Source organism: Danio aesculapii, chromosome 6 (assembly GCF_903798145.1).
Source record: "Danio aesculapii chromosome 6, fDanAes4.1, whole genome shotgun sequence".
In the NCBI taxonomy this organism is placed as follows: domain Eukaryota; kingdom Metazoa; phylum Chordata; class Actinopteri; order Cypriniformes; family Danionidae; genus Danio; species Danio aesculapii.
This window is the reverse complement of record NC_079440.1, coordinates 47,602,825-47,619,196: the sequence shown is the minus strand read 5'-3', so window position 1 is coordinate 47,619,196 and position 16,372 is coordinate 47,602,825. Positions and strand designations below refer to the sequence as shown.

The window sequence follows — 16,372 nt, the reverse complement described above, 5'->3', positions numbered from 1 at the left end:
TTTTGGAGAGGGATCAAAATTGGTGACGTAGCGCCAATCTGCCTGTCCAGTGATGACGTGTCGGTTTCACATTAATATTCATATCTGAGTTTTCTTATCCTATGAGAAGACCATGCTTCTTAATTATTCATGAGAGCATGTGCTTTCCGAATGCAAGGCAGACCTGCTAAGCTGTGAGACCATGAGGCCGCGCATGGCATGCAGTAGTTAGCTGTTCATGAAGGGTTGTATTTGTTTGTTTCCACGATCCATGGCATTTGTTGCATTGTATTCTCTGCGATGCTGTCAGGGCCGATACAGCAAAGCTGTTTGTTTGCAGAAAGCATTTTTTGTCAGGAGAGCTGTACAAGAATTGGAGACTGGTGGACTTGTCTTTTATCAGTTGAGTTCGTTACCATGCAGTGTTCGCACATGTTTAAAATCCTCTGGATTACAGGCAGGGCTAATGGTTGAAATAGTGAATAGTGGTGCAGGAGGCTTGCCCTATCTGTGTCTGCATTCAGACCCGGGGATTCAAGAGGAGAGAAGTCCTCCTCATATATAATGTTTATATAAACATAATTATCTTTATAATGATAAAACCAATTGTGGTTATGTGTATATAAATTTACAAATAACATAAGTTGCAGGACATTAAATTAACTACTGTTTATTTCTTTGCATTTTAACTTTGTAAACTGTAAAATTATGGGTCTCCTCATGGTTTGTGTCTCATTTTGTGAGCCAACTGACAGTTGTTTGCTCCCCTCTTTTTCCCCTGCTTTGCTGACCATGCCCTCTCCTCCCTCTGCTTGCAGCGCTCCATGCCCATCATGAAGCATTTTTTTTTAATGAAAGAGGGGGGTTTCATGACACAAAGTACATCAAAAACTAGCAATTCATATGTATTTATATTGGTCTAATCTTAGTTAATCTAATGTCTACTTTTCAAACACAAAAACTAACTGGATCAAATCCTCTACCTTTCTGAGACAGAACTTAGTGTAAACTGACAGAAAGGCCAATTTTGTTGCCATTAGTGCCATCTTTAAATAAAATGTCATATTCTGCAAATGCATGTAATTGGTCAGAAGACTATTTCTTCCATACATCCACAATCCATTCTCAATAATCTTGTGTCCATTTAACCTTCCTGTCATGTTCGGGTCAAATCTGACCGATTTACAACTTAAATCACTCATAAATATTGTGTTTTACATCTGATTGCCTCAAGGCCTTATTATATCCTCCACACTATGCATTTGAATATATATAAGTGATGATCACCTCTTTCGTTGAATTTGAGTGTTTGAATCAACCTTGTTTAATCAACCTTGGTACACCTGTGGTGTTCCCGGTCAAAAGTGACCGCCATAGGAAATGAATGAGTATCCAGACTATATTCATTCATTAGACAGAAAACATTCCCATACACACCACCCCAACTCACTCACTCACTCACTCACTCTGAACAATGTCTTTTGCAGGTACAAATCTCTTTTACGCGCTTATGTGCTGATCCTTCAGCCTGATCTCACAAGGAAACATAATTAGATTACGTTTTGTCAGTTTAGTGGCTGATTTATATGAGTTTAGTCGTATATGAGCTCAGTTATGAACTGCCATGAAAGTGTTGAATCCTCCAACGTGAATCAACTTCCTGATAAAACAGTGTATCATATCTTCACACAGATTAGGTGTCTGTTATGTGAATCCATCTGTGTGTTCTTTCTTTCTTTCTTTCTTTCTTTCTTTCTTTCTTTCTTTCTTTCTTTCTTTCTTTCTTTCTTTCTTTCTTTCCTTTCTTTCTTTCTTTCTTTCTTTCTGCCAATCTCCGTTCAGCCAATCTATGAGTTTTGCAGGAGGAATACTTTTAGCTTAGCAACAATTGTTTTATTATATTAGACAGTTATTATCTCACTCAAAAATGACCAAAGTATAACTAGTGCTAGTTCTGTGTCCATGCTTACTGTATGTACTGTCAGTCACTATTCCCTATATTAGTACACTTGAAGAACTGATAATTCGACCACTCAGAACACAGGAAAGTATAGCATTTTGTTTGTGTTTTGCTGGTTGATAGATCATTCAGATGGATTAAAATGTCAATTTCTTTGGTAAGATCCTGTTATAGTAATTTTAGCGAGCTGTCTATTAGTAATGAAACAAAGTTTTTTGATTTCTGTCATTTATTGTTCATTTTGAAATATATTTTCAGTGCCTAATTTTATTTTTATTGCAGTTGTTTTATGTCTAATTCTGTAAATTCATGTTAAACACTACTTTGAGACATTGTTCACAGCTAAAGAATGTTGAATAAAAATTTGAAGGTGAAAATTGATTATTGTGCTAATATAAGAACAGTTAAAACAGACCGATCATTTTGACCGGGAACACTAAAGCAAGGGGCAGAATGTGAACACGACAGGAGGGTTAATGCATTGTTGCCAAACGTGTACAGTAACCACGAGAACGCAGCTAGGTAATCGGCTACACAGACATTTTCTCAGAAATTTGTGATGAACTGTGTTCTGTGACACAATGCCATGGTCACCACTGTTTTAACTGCTAGTGATTTGTCATACTGCACCCCTACACTACAGTGAACAATGCACAAACGTCTGAAATACCATCAATGTGGTATAATACTAATTTCTACTATCAATGAGCTGTGGACAACACGTGTGGTGACAACAGCTTGTTGTTTGGCCATCTGTGCACTACTTTAATACCTAAACAAACAACAAAAAGGTCAGCTTTTCAAAATTCTGACACAAAACACCTTACTAATCAAAGTGTCAAATATAACACTTTCTGAACTGCACATGTAGTACCATTCAGTTGCTAAACATGTCCATTGCTCTTGGCCTGGGGTGTCAAACTCAGTTCCTGCAGGGCCGCAGCTCTGCACAGTTTAGATCCAATTCTAATTAAACACACCTGATCTTACTAATTAAGTCCTTCAGGCTTGTTTAAAACCTACAGGCAAGTGTGTTGAAGCAGGGTTGGAACTAAACTGTGTAGGGCTGAGTTTTACACCCCTGCTCTAGGCTGAATGTGGTCAATGTAATGGCTCATTGGTGGCTCACTCTACAAATAATCATAATTACAGGATTAACGTGTAGATTGTTAAGGCAAATGTTTTGATTAACCATTTCTAATGGTGTACATGTACCTAATGTTAATATTATATTTTCCCATTTTTGTTGCTGCTAAGTGAGCAGATTTCACACGCACATGCAAAAAATAAAATTTAATTAAAACACATAAACACAGAAACTGGGCAGTTTTTTTCAACAGTTTAAAAAAAAATGTAACAGTAATTTGAAGGAGAACACTGAACTAAACTGAAACTAAATTGAACTGAAATTATTAAAAATAAAGTTGCAGGAGTTCATTTGTTCGCAGTGAAATACTTTTTATTATATTTTTATTGAGGCATTTATTTTTATGCTTCTAATGAAATAACTTTCAAACGCTTAGCATCATTTAAGTTGGAGGCTAGTCAGAGCTATGTTTTTAGATTGTGATTGTTAGTTGATCCACACCATTTTGAAAATTTTGTTTTCAGAGAACAAACCATCATAAAAAACACATGATACTATTGATGAGAAAATCATGATTAGCCTATTTAATTTCCTTTGCTTCTCTGTGTGTGCGCTGCTAAAATATAGCAGTTCAGCATGTTCACTATGTTACATAACTGCCCCCTTGTGGTCATGTCTTTCTTGTGTTTGACCATTCTGTGAGATAGCATGTCACACAGCAACATTGCATGTGTTCACGTTCATTCACTCGCGCATTCTAAGCAGCCACATCTGTATTTTGCAGCCAGTTTAGATGAGTCATTTCGTCTCTTTGAGTATACAGTAAAGTTTTTAGTCATTTCGATTAAAGAAAATTAATTATTTAATGTTTCTCTTGATCTCATTTGCACTTACAGTCAGCTGCGAAGCCAAGCGAAAGTAGTAAAAAGGTAATGCAAAAACACAAACAAGCTTTAGAAAGTGAAAGCAAGAGTTGAATCCCAGACATTTTACAAGATTCAAAACCCGGGCCGGACAAATTTTTTATATCCCAAAAACCAGTGTCCCTGTGGGTCTGCAGAGCATGAGACCGTCTGTGGGAGTGTTGACAAATCTGTGCACACACAACAAAACGGGTCAATTAGAGATTTTCCACTGCTTAATCGATCGCGGATGATTGGTTATATTGTGTGGACACCAAAAATGTAAAGGATGTTAATTATTGTAAAAAAAAAAAAAAAAACCTATGTGAGACTAAATATACTTGGGTGGCTGTTAAAGGGTCATGAAACCCCCCTCTTTCGGTTCAAGTCGACCTCAGATTTAAAAAAAAAAAATGCTTCATTATGGGCATTGAGCACTGCGAGCAAAGGGAGAAGAGGGCATGGTCAGCAAAGCGGGGGGAAAAGAGGGAAACGAACAACTGTCAGTCGGCTCACAAAATGAGACACAAAACATGAAGAGACCCATGATTTTATAGTTTACAAATTTAAAATGCAAAGAAATAAACAGTAGTTAATTTAATGCCCTGCTACATATATTATTTGTAATTTCTTATACACATAACCACAATTAGTTATATCATTATAAAGATTCATGTTTATTTAAACATTATAAATGAGAACGACTTCTCTCCTCCTCAATACCCGGGTCTGAATGCAGACACAGTGGATAGCAGTGCTGCAGGTCTCTTGCCCTATCTATTTCAAACATCAGCTTTGCCGGTAATCTGGAGGATTTTAAACATGTGTGAACACTGTAGCACAGATATACTGTAGGTGATGTGTCTGAATGGTAACGAACTCAACTGATAAAAGACAAATTCTGCCATTCTCCAATTCTTGTACAGCTATCCCAACAAAAATGCTTGCTGCAAACCAACCGCTTTGATGTATCGGCCTAGACAGCATCGCAGGAAAAAACATGCAACAAACCCTATGAATCATGGAAACAAACACATAAGACCCATGCTATGCAGATGTGTCTCACCCAGTCATTGTGTCTCACAGCTTGGCAGGTCTGCTTGGCCTTCGGAAAGCACATGCTCTCATGAATAATTAAGCAGGGTCTTCTCATAGGATAAGAAAACTCCACTGTGAATAATAATGAGAAACCGACGTGTCATCACTCCAATAGCAGATTCGTGCTACGATCACCGATTTTGATCCTGCCCCAAAAATGATTTTAAACCCAAAAGATGAAATGAACTGACAAAAGTTACAAAATTATCCAGTTTTTCCTACAATTAAAGCTGACAGTTGCTAATGTTGTCGTAACTGATGCTCAGCACACACAGATCTGTTAAAATCTCAAAAAAAGTACTCCAGGGTGTCTTGAACCTTTAATATACCTGGACGGCCCGCCCAAGTTAAGTCTATGTAAGGGAAGCACTGTTGGTGTATATACAGGGTGGGCCATTTATATGGATACACCTTAATAAAATGGGAATGGTTGGTGATATTAACGTCCTGTTTGTGGCACATTAGCATATGTGAGGGGGAAAACTTCAAGATGGGTGGTGACCATGGTGGCCATTTTGAAGTTGGCCATATTGGATCAAACTTTTTTATTTTTCCATAGGAAGATGGTCATGTGACACTTCGAACTTATTGGGAAGTTCACAAGAAAAGCAATGGTGTGCTTGGTTTTAACGTAACTTTATTCTTTCATGAGCCCCCTCACATATACTAAATGTGCCACAAACAGAACGTTAATATCACCAACCATTCCTATTTTATTAGGTGTATCCATATAAATGGCCCACCCTGTAGTCCATCTACATTTATATGTATGTATTGCTAACATAAATTCAAAACAAGCTGCTTCATTCTTCAATTCTACAGTTTCCTATGCCAGTCTTTAATGAAAAAGAAACAAAACATGCACAAATGAGTCAGGCAAAGTTCTTGCCTCAGAGAAAATAAAAATCAGAAACTGTGTCAAGACATATGTCCTGCTGGGGCAACCACGAGAGCTTGTTCCCAGCATGCATCTGTCTCCGGAGGAATGTGAAAATGATTAGACAGAGGCATGAAAAGCCACTCTCCCTGCTGAAGTGGGGACTATGCAGAACAGGTGAGCTATCAAAGGCAACTTGGGGGAAATCGTACCTGCTAGGCAGCTCTTGAGTGACAGCAGGATTAAGAGTTCCCATGGCAACAACATCTTCATCTTCCAAGGTCACAGAATCCCTTTTATTTCCATTCAACTGCAAGAGGAGAGAGCCGTGTTTTTCCTATGTAAAGTCAGCTTTGTTGGCTGTGGAATGAGAAAGAGAGAGACAGACAGAAAAAAAAAAAAAAGATTAGAAAACAAAACAACACAAGCAAGAGGAGCCGTAACTTTAGATAAAGCAGTGAAATATTAATAATTCATTCATCCAAATAAGGACAGACAGGATTCTGTGCCTCACAGCTGATCAACTGCAGTGAGGATACTGAGAATACCCTCAATATATCTTTCAGGAGATGAGGGAATTGGAGAGGGAGAGACAGACAGAAGCGCAGGCCTAAGAGAGATATGAAAAAAATCCACAGTGGCTTACGGCAGCAAAACCTGAACACATATTCAGCTGCCAAAGGCAATGTTTGGATTGTGCTAAAAGTATTGGTTCTGCACACTTACGCCGGGAAAAAAAAATGCTTGTGATACATTTACAAACCTGCAAACATATTTCATTTTCAGGTCGGCGTATCTCAGAACAGGATTATGATTCGATAGGGGAGGTGATACACTTTGAAAGGGCAGTGAATATGATGGAGGAGTAAGCTATACAGCATCAGCCCTCCCTCTTTTCAAGACACGGCGGCTTGCAATTCATCCAGCTCACAGGAATTCAATACTCTTTAAAGCACATCAGAGTTGTCGAATACCCACTTTAATTTATGAGGGTCAAAGCCGCCGCTTTGGCTTTTACAAATATGGGCCCTGGTGGGACGCGCGGTTTAAGTGTCAAACTGTAACAAATGTCTGGCAAATGAGCGTAATATTTTTGACATTTCTAAGCGCAGGAAGGCTTGTGGTTTATGAGGAACATATAAACACTAGGGACATCGCATTTCGAATAAGTCATCTTAATACGGTATGTTCAGCATTCATCTTTTTTTTTTTTTATTTTCTGCGAATGCAATAGCCGGCCCTGCATTGTCAATATTGTTAAGTCAGATCCGTTTCTAAAAAATCTGATTTACTTTGAAGCATCGCTTTTGTTTTGAAGCATCAACAGTTTTGGAACATCTTGTTTTGAAAGTTTCAACATAGTTTTAAGCCATCATATTAGCTTCAAAGCATACTTTGAAGCCTTAAAGCTGCTTTTTTTAAACAAAGGGAAAGCATGAGTATTGTTTTGAAGTGCCAAAGTTATTTTGAAGCATCTATTTATTTATTTACTTATTTTTTAATTATCACCTTTTTAATAATGAACCAGCTTGGCAAAACAAATTTGCTTAAAATATTTTTTTTTTGAAGCATCAGTTTTGAACTGGTTTGAACTAATTTGGTTGCTTTGAGTGTGTCCTTAAGCCTGTAGCATGATGATGTACTGTCTAATATGTAGTGGACGTGCATGTGTGAGAGGTTGCTGCTAGAAATAATAATTTAAAAAATATATATTAATATACTAAATTACCCATTACATTGTGTGCTATTAACGTCTACACCTACCAACCCTAAACCAAAGCCCTTTTAAGGCAAGTCATTTTACTCGGCGGCCATCTTTGAAACGCCTCTCTGGCAGTATGCATGGGCATTCTGTCTGAATGGGGAAATATGACATTCTCCAAAACTGTTTATCAAGCTTACGATTACATTACATATTTGGAATCACCAATCAAATTAAACAACAATTGTGTCACAAGTTTCATTTCTAAATGTTCAAATCAAACAAAATCTGCATATTTTCAGGTTGCCCAAGCTAATGCGCATGCACACTCGAAATAAATGAGATCATGACACCAACCTCATTTATGGCTCTAGATAATGGTTTGTCTGATCGTGCTGGTCTTCTGAAGTAATTCACAACTTCATCTCAATGGCGAATCTCCTCCAGAAATGACAGCAACTCTTTGATTACAAGTTAGGGGCGTTTGAGTAGTTGCTGTCATGCGACGTGCGTTTGACAGGAAAAACTGTACCTTGCGTTTGTTTCATACAGATTACAAAACCAGAAAACTTTTGTTTTCAAGTGCACTTGGTTCATTTAAAAGTACAGATTTCAAGCTTTATGTGGATACATTTCTTATGTCTGTGAAGTAAGTATTCACTGAAATTCCAGTGCGTTTGTTAACCACCAAACTATCATAAAAGCACATGTCTCGTCTGAGCCTATCCCCCAGAGAAACGTCAGTCTATAATGATTGATGATTGGCTCCTGCACTAGTAGGCAGGGCTTCATTCGGCACATTGACCATTACACTTTTCCCCATTCAAAACTATATGAGTGACATGTCTTGTGTATTGTTTAGTCTTTGACTAAACCCAACATCACAGTAGCATGTGCGTTAAAATGTCCAATACGTATTGGACTTGATCCAGAATGTCATCATGCAACAGACTGCAGCAAGTGCAACTTGATTGTTTTGAAGAATCAACATTGTAAGTAGTCATGGGACGATAACCGCTTTCAAGGTGTACCGCGGTTTGGAAAAGTCAAGGTTTTAAAACCGCCAAAATTTCTGCTATACCGCTCCTATCATACCAAGAAACCATGATATTTTTATCCAAGGTTCTCATACCGTCAGAATCTTATACCGGCCCCTCCCTAAATGTAAGCAAATATTTAAATAACATTGTTTTGAATGATCAACTTTTTGGATGAGTTTCCAGAGGGTATCTTGATGTCATAACAACATCAAATTGACATCAATAATGATTATGAAAAAACCTGTAAAAATAAACTGAATTGATTTGTCAAAACGTTCATGTCCATTTGACATCCACACACTGATGCCTATTTGTTCAATAAAATAACAAAAGTAATAAATGATATTCGTCTGAAAGCTTCAATTACAAATGACAAATTTACATTGAATTTTGTATCACTACAATGCATGTAAACTACCATGATGTCAAAATGGCATCTAACATTGGCTTAAAAAACATCAGAAATAAATAAATGTAATTAAAATTTCCACGTGTTTTTGTTAGATGTCAATTTGACAGTGTTGCATCACTACAATCAAATCATTATTTGAATGAAAAGATATTTTAAGTGGACTTGACTGACATGGAGTTCAGCAAGGTGATAATTAAACTTTATTTATTTATTTAAATCTCTGACTCCGGCTCTTCTTCATCTGACAGACTGGTCATTCTTTGGGTTAAACTGTATACCATCCCTACAACAGCAAGATAGACAATTAACAAATCAATTTGATGTTAATTGACGACACAAAACGACATCAAATTGACATCTAACATTGGGGTCAAAAACACAACAACATTTCTACATGTTTTTTATGTTTACTTATGATGTTTTGACGATAAGGTGCCCGCTGGGTTAAAGCATCAATATTGTTTCATCTGAATTATTATTCTGAACATCAAAATGTAAACCACCAAGGCTTTTAAGCCTCAAATCGGTTTTGAAACATCAGTGGTTTTATGTTTTGAAACAACATTGCTTTGTTGCATCAGAACCTTTTCAAAATGTTAGTATAATTTTAGTATCTGAAGCAATAAAGACAGGAATGAGCCTGAGCAAAATCATTAAATTGTCTTTGTCAAAACCATTACACTTGAGCATCAAAATGTTTCAAAACATCTGTATTGTTTCAAAGCATCAATATTGTTCTGAATAATCAGCATATGGTGCACCAGCATGGTTTTCATTGTTCTTTAGCTCATTCAGCAAACGTATTTGATCCATCATTGTAATATCACAAAGCAGCCAGGTTGTTGGGCAGAAAATGAAAAGACCCGACCATGAAAAGAAAAAAAAATGAGTGTGGATCAGGTATGAGATGGGGGAGAGATTAAATTAGACGAGATTGATTATGTCCCTGTATTATCTACTCTAAGGGACCACGAGCTCTGACCTTCAAGTCCTTCGTCATTTCAGTCATCTCTATTGATTTGGTTTCCATTTTTTTAACCTCCTGCCTCCTTTGTTTGTCATTCTGCTCCTGCAGCCCGCTATGAGTCTCAATCAAGTCTAGGAGGACAGGTCAATAGCCGGATATTTGTTTGATGTCTTTCCTTATGAGATGCATGAGGGTGATCTATAACCGGTGAGTATGCGAAGCAGAGGATGAAACTATAGCTGCGCGATGGGGAAGAACTTAATTTGACCTGCAAATCTGATTCCCTGCATGCGACCTGTTTTTGTACTTCTTCAGATCAATTCATTCAATTGTTCTTCTTTGCACCGCATCCTTTGAGGTGTTTAACACACTTGCATTAGATAACTGATATGCCGCTCTGATTTATCATAATAAAAAGCATTGAAATGACATTTATGCGCAAATTAAACCTTTTTTATCACTTGCACATCCTTATGGAGATCTTTGCCTTTTTTTTTTACTTTTTGTGATCATTGTGACTGCATTTTTTATTATAAAGCTAATATTTACTATATTAACTGAAAAATGCTTGAAGATTTAGCTTTCTTGTGAATAACTGGACTAATATTTAGTTGTATAACCATAGTTTCTGAGAATTGCTTCACATCTTGCATAAAGTCGACTAAATTCTGTCACCTTTCAACACGTATACACACCACAATCCTTTTGCATTTCTTGGTTTTGCCTCAGAAACAGCATTTTTTAAAGTCAGCCCACATGGTTTCTATTGGGGTAGTTTCTTGGGACTGGGCTGGCCACTCCATAACTTTAATCTTGATGGTCTAGAACAGGCATGGGCAAACTTGATCCTCGAGGGCTGGTGTCCCTGCAGAGTTTTGCTCCAACACTAATCAAACACACCTGAACACCCTAATTAGTGTCTTTAAGATCACTAGAAAGCTACAAGCAGGTGTGTTTGATTAGGGTTGGAGCAAAACTATGCAGGGACACCGGCCCTCCAGGATCGAGTTTGCCCATCCCTGGTCTAGAACCAAAATGCTGCTTACTTACTGTTGTGTTTGGAGCAGAGTTGGGTGTAACGCGCTCCACAGTAACGTGTTACTGTTCTCTAATTACATTTTCGAGGAACGCAGTAATGTAATGAATTTACATTTATATAATTTGATTACAGTTACTAAAGTCAATGTAACTGCATTTTTTTGTAATTATGTATTTACTTGTGTTACGAATATATTATTTTTTGGAGGAAAAAAATGCTTATTTTAAATCTTGTTTTCCACTGCAACATCAGTTAATAAGCATGCACTTTTAAACTGCTGGAGAACGCGAGCTGAAATAGCTGCTGTCGAGAGTGGCTGCTTCTTCAAGTGGAAATACAGACAATACTTTGATTTCATTGAGCGTAAAAACAAAAATATTGTAGTGAAATGCAGTCTATGTCCAGTCTCTAAAGAACTTTCGACTGCTTTTAACTCGACCAGCAGCTTGTTTAAGTATTTTAATAGAAAGCATTTTAAGACATAACGTCATCAAGGAGGACAGCGGCACCCAAAAACACAGCGGACCAACTCAACCTAAACAGGCTAAATTGGATTTTTGTGCAGGATCGGGAGTGAAGGTATCTTCGGATGTGAAGAGAAGCATTCTGCTTATGGGGCCTTTCACATATCGTGTCTTTTGCACGCACGTGCAAATTAGGAGTGCATATTGGAAGTGCAGATTGCGTGTGCGTGCATATTGTGAGCGCATATTGTGCACGCTCGCATTTCCCAGGCGCTGCAGTTGAAAACCGCTTGTCACCTGACAAGAACTGATCAGTTTCATACTTTGTTAGGAATATACACATTACTGTAGACTAATTACCTCAGACAAACACAGAGCACCCAAACACTGCAGTGCTTTTTATCCAGTTTTCTTCATGTCCTTCTTTTGGTTCTCAAAAAAAAAAAAAAAAACGACAAACAAGACAAACAAGTTTGGAACAAGTGAATGATGAGAGAATTTAAAGTTTTGGGCTCTTTATCTCTTTTGAATATGTCAAGCTGCTGTGATCAACCCATTGTAATGTTTTTCAGTAAATATTAAATTACTGAAAGAGCTGCAGTATATTTTGTATTTTATAGGTATATTTAATATGTTTTAATAGTAACTTCAAAGTAAATTAATTAGTAATCTGATTACTTTTTACATTATGTAATTAGTTATGTCATCAGATTACAATGTTTGAGTAGTAATTAGTAATCTATTACTTTTTAAAAGTAACTTACAAAGCACTGGTTTGGAGTCATTGTCTTGTTGAAACAGCAATTTCAGTAAAAAAAAAAATAAATAAATAAAAACTAGGGGAAATAAGTGAATGTCCTCTACGGTATAGGGCAAAATGACCTCTTTAAGTAGTCTGATGTACTCAAATTCATCCATGATCCCTGGAATGTGATAAATACGCCCAACACTGCAGCGGGAGAAGCATCCCTATATAATGATACTTACATCACCATGTTATAAGGTTGCTTGAATTCTATGTTTGGGGGTCGTCTTACAAATGGTCTGTGGCCCCTACTGTATATACTTATGCACATGTGCACACATTACATATGCATGGTTATACAATTTTATACAGTATTAGGGTGTACACACACTGTGCTATCCAAACCGCACCCGGTGCATTTCCTGATTGTATGACAAGTGTAAGTGCACCGAATCGTGCACAGGTGCAGTTTGTTTGTTGAAAAAGATGTGCCAGAGTGTGGTTGGGCTTTGGCATGGTACGCTTGTAGTATGATTGCAAAGTGCAGCTGAGCAAGAAACTGAAGATGCAACGTCACTTTTAAGGGACTGTTTCGTATGGATTCATAAAGCATTCTTACTTTTCAATGAACGCAAACTGTCATTGTTTATTAAAGATGAAAACCCCTCGCTGCCCATCAGCTGACACCTTCATGTGCAGCATGACGATTTCATCAAAGTTTATGAGCATCAAAAGTGGTGCATCTGTTCGGCAAAAGATTTGACTGTGTCATTGCATCCCAAACAACTTAAATTAATATAAAACAATATAAATTAAGCAATCTCCACTGTACTTAGCAAGAGCACTTCTTTTCCTAACTGTCGCATCATCAATGACGTGAGTGAGTGTGCTCAGACTTGAAAGGTGAAATGCAACAAGAGCGTGGGGGGGCCATCGTGCCCCAGCAAGGTTCAATGCAACCGTGCTTAGTGTGAGTACACCCTTAGTTCAGTTATTCAGAAAAAAAGCTAAATCTTTGAGCATTTTTCAGAATATAGTAAATAATTGATTTTTTTTACAGGAAAAATGCAGACACTGATATTTTTAACAGCCTAATATGTGTTTTCTTTACTTTCTGCTAAGTAATAATATTTCCTTCATGTTTTGATTAGAATAGAATGTTTAGTGCTTCCAATGCATTTTGAAATAAAAGTTAATATAGGAATTTTGAGCTTTTTGTTACTTTGAGCAAAACTGTATAACATTGCAGTTGCGTTAACCAAAACAAACTGTACTTTAAAGTATTTAAAGAGTTAAAATCTTTAAAATAAATGCATTTGTGGCAGTTGCCATATGTCCCTGGAGAAACACAACAATAACAACTCTAAAAATGTTGTCCTTGGATGTACCGAGAACCATTTGTAAAACAATGGAGTTGCTGCACTTCTGGGACAGCCAGTAAGACCATTATAATCTATTTCCACAGGATGTCTAACAAGCCCTGTAAGGCTCAAGTCATTAACGTGGCATGTTGAGCAAAAATGATCAATGCTAATTTATGTTTCAGTCTCGTCAGCAGTCCCTGTTCCCAGAGAGGTCAGCTCACTTTTTGTCGTCCATCCGGGCCTCACACACATTTCAAAGCCAGGTAAAAGCTTCCTGTTTCTGTCTATAGAATTAAAGTATGCATTCAAACCAGACAGGCACAACCCTTAAAGGCCAGCATACACAAGGTCAATTCTTATGATTAGAAGATTCATGTACATGTCACATTTTTGTGTACATGTGGAATTCGTTTGGATGCCGGGATATAAAGTGGAACACAATTTTACAACCCCAAAAATTCTGAATTATATTAGATATCTCCACCAAAACCAAGGACAGAGAAAAGCTTTAATTGCCAATCAGTAACCCATGACCCTATATTTGTATGCATGTATGTATGTATGTATGTACTGTATATATATATCCAATATCCAATTGCTTGTTACATGGCGATCACATGGCAGCAACTCAATGCATTTAGGCATGTAGACATGGTCAAGATGATCTGCTGCATTTCAAACTGAGCATCAGAATGGGGAAGAAAGGTGATTTAAGTGACTTTGAATGTGGCATGGTTGTTGATGCCAGTCCGGCTGGTCTGAGTATTTCAGAAACTGCAGATCTGCTGGGATTTTCACGCACAACCATCTGTAGGGTTTACAGAGAATGGTCCAAAAAAGTAAAAAATATCCAATGAGTGGCAGTTCTGTGTGCGCAAAGGCCTTGTTGATGCCAGAGGTCAGAGGAGAATGGGAGGAATAAGGAATATTTCCAGCACCTTGTTGAATCTATGCCATGAAGGATTAAGGCAGTTCTGAAGGCAAAAGGTCCAACTTGATACTAGTACCTTAATAAAGTGGTCGGTGAGATTATTAGCCCTCATTTGATTTTTTTTTCTTTCTTAAATATTTCCCAAATGATTTTTTATTCTGGAGAAAGCCTTATTTGTTTTACTTCAGCTAGAGTAAAAGCAGTTTTTTTTTTTAAAGCAATTTTAAGGTCAAAATTACTAGCCCCTTCAAGCATTTTTTTTTTTTTCAAATAGTCTACAGAAAAAAAACATCGTTATACAATAACTTGCTTAATTACTCTTTTCTGCCTAGTTAAACTAATTAACCTAGTAAAGCCTTTAAGTGTCACTTTAAGCTTTATAGAAGAGTCTTGAAAAATTTCTAGCAAAATATTATTAACTGTTTTATATTATTTACTACTGTATTATATATTAATATATTATTTACTACAATATATATTATTCATATAATGTAATATAAATATAGAACACAATACATACATAGTGGATTGTCTTCCAAACTATATTATGCTAAACTAAACTTCAACAGCAACAGTTGTAATAAACGGACTATTAGGACTTAACCATAACTCTCCTGCCTGCCTGATATGCTGTAATGTTCCACAATTGGAAATATTGCTTTACTTTTTATTCTCATTTCTTGATCTATTTAGATGGTAGTATGTATGTACATTTAGGGATATCTATAAGCTGGCGTGTTCCAAAACAGTGACAAAAGTCACACTTAGAAGTTATAAACCTTAAATCAACATTCAAACCTTGCAGTTTGTCACTTTCACATAAAGAGATCAACATTTTTCACATCAGCTCATACTTCAGTTTCTCATGAAATCTTCAGACCAATTAAATGTTCTGTAGTATCTGACATGTCCCGCCCCTTTCAAGATGCCTTGCCTTTGCTTTTCATTTGATGTGCTTGAACTCAACCACTCTCACCGGCAGAGCTGTAATAAAAAATCCTATTGGCTGGTTTTTATAAAGGGGAGGAGCTAGGGTTGTCACAATACTTGTCACGATATTTGAGGGCTGTTGACTGCCGATTTGCCATTGTGTTCAAGTGCTCAACAGAAATTACTGTGACTGGCCATGAAGGCCATTGGTTCACTGAACTCACTGATGTTTACTGAGTGTAATCCTAGATACAGGGACACTGGAGAGTTTAAAGCCACGATTCATCAGTGGCTCGCTCGTTGGTCAGCTTATAGACAAACCAGCTGATCAATGTGACTTTTAAAATGCTCAGTTCTAAAAACAAACGACTTAAACTGATGCAAATCAAATGTGTGCAACAAAAGCATATACAACTAAATAATCAATACTAATTTATGTTTCAGTCTCGTCAGCAGTTCCCTTCAGTTGTCTTTTTGTCAGCCATCCAGGTCTCACACACATTTCTAAGTCAGGTAAAAGGCCTCCTGTTTCTGTCTACGGCATTAAAGTATGCATCAAACCAGACTGGGGCAACGGTAAGAGTTATCTCTATGTCAAAAGGCATGCAGGCGTTTTAATGATGCATGATGTCTCTGGCACCATTTCTTGGTCACTGTCCAACCGGATTCAGAGTAGTTCTTTACATGATTAATTTATAGAGCGGGGAAAAAAAATACAATGGCAATAATTCTTGTGCCCAGCGGATGACGGTCACAGGTGGTAGAAATATCAAGTGGGCCGAAGCCTGGTTAATGGTGCCTGCGAGGGAAAAGATCTGTCAGGGATAATCTCTTATAATACTCTGCCATAGATAATATGCTTCCCCCCTTCCACT

The 16,372-nt window shown here is 37.2% G+C and overlaps 1 protein-coding gene across 1 annotated transcript in view; it reads right to left on the bottom strand.

Annotated features, from left to right (window-relative positions):
- Positions 1 to 16,372, bottom strand: part of LOC130231029 (contactin-4) — a 212,125-nt gene that overhangs the window by 104,372 nt on the left and 91,381 nt on the right. The window contains exon 2 of the mRNA XM_056460398.1: positions 6,116 to 6,263. Within this exon, the coding sequence (XP_056316373.1) occupies positions 6,116 to 6,176 (61 nt within the window). The 5' untranslated portion in view covers positions 6,177 to 6,263. The remainder of the gene's footprint in view (positions 1 to 6,115; positions 6,264 to 16,372) is intronic.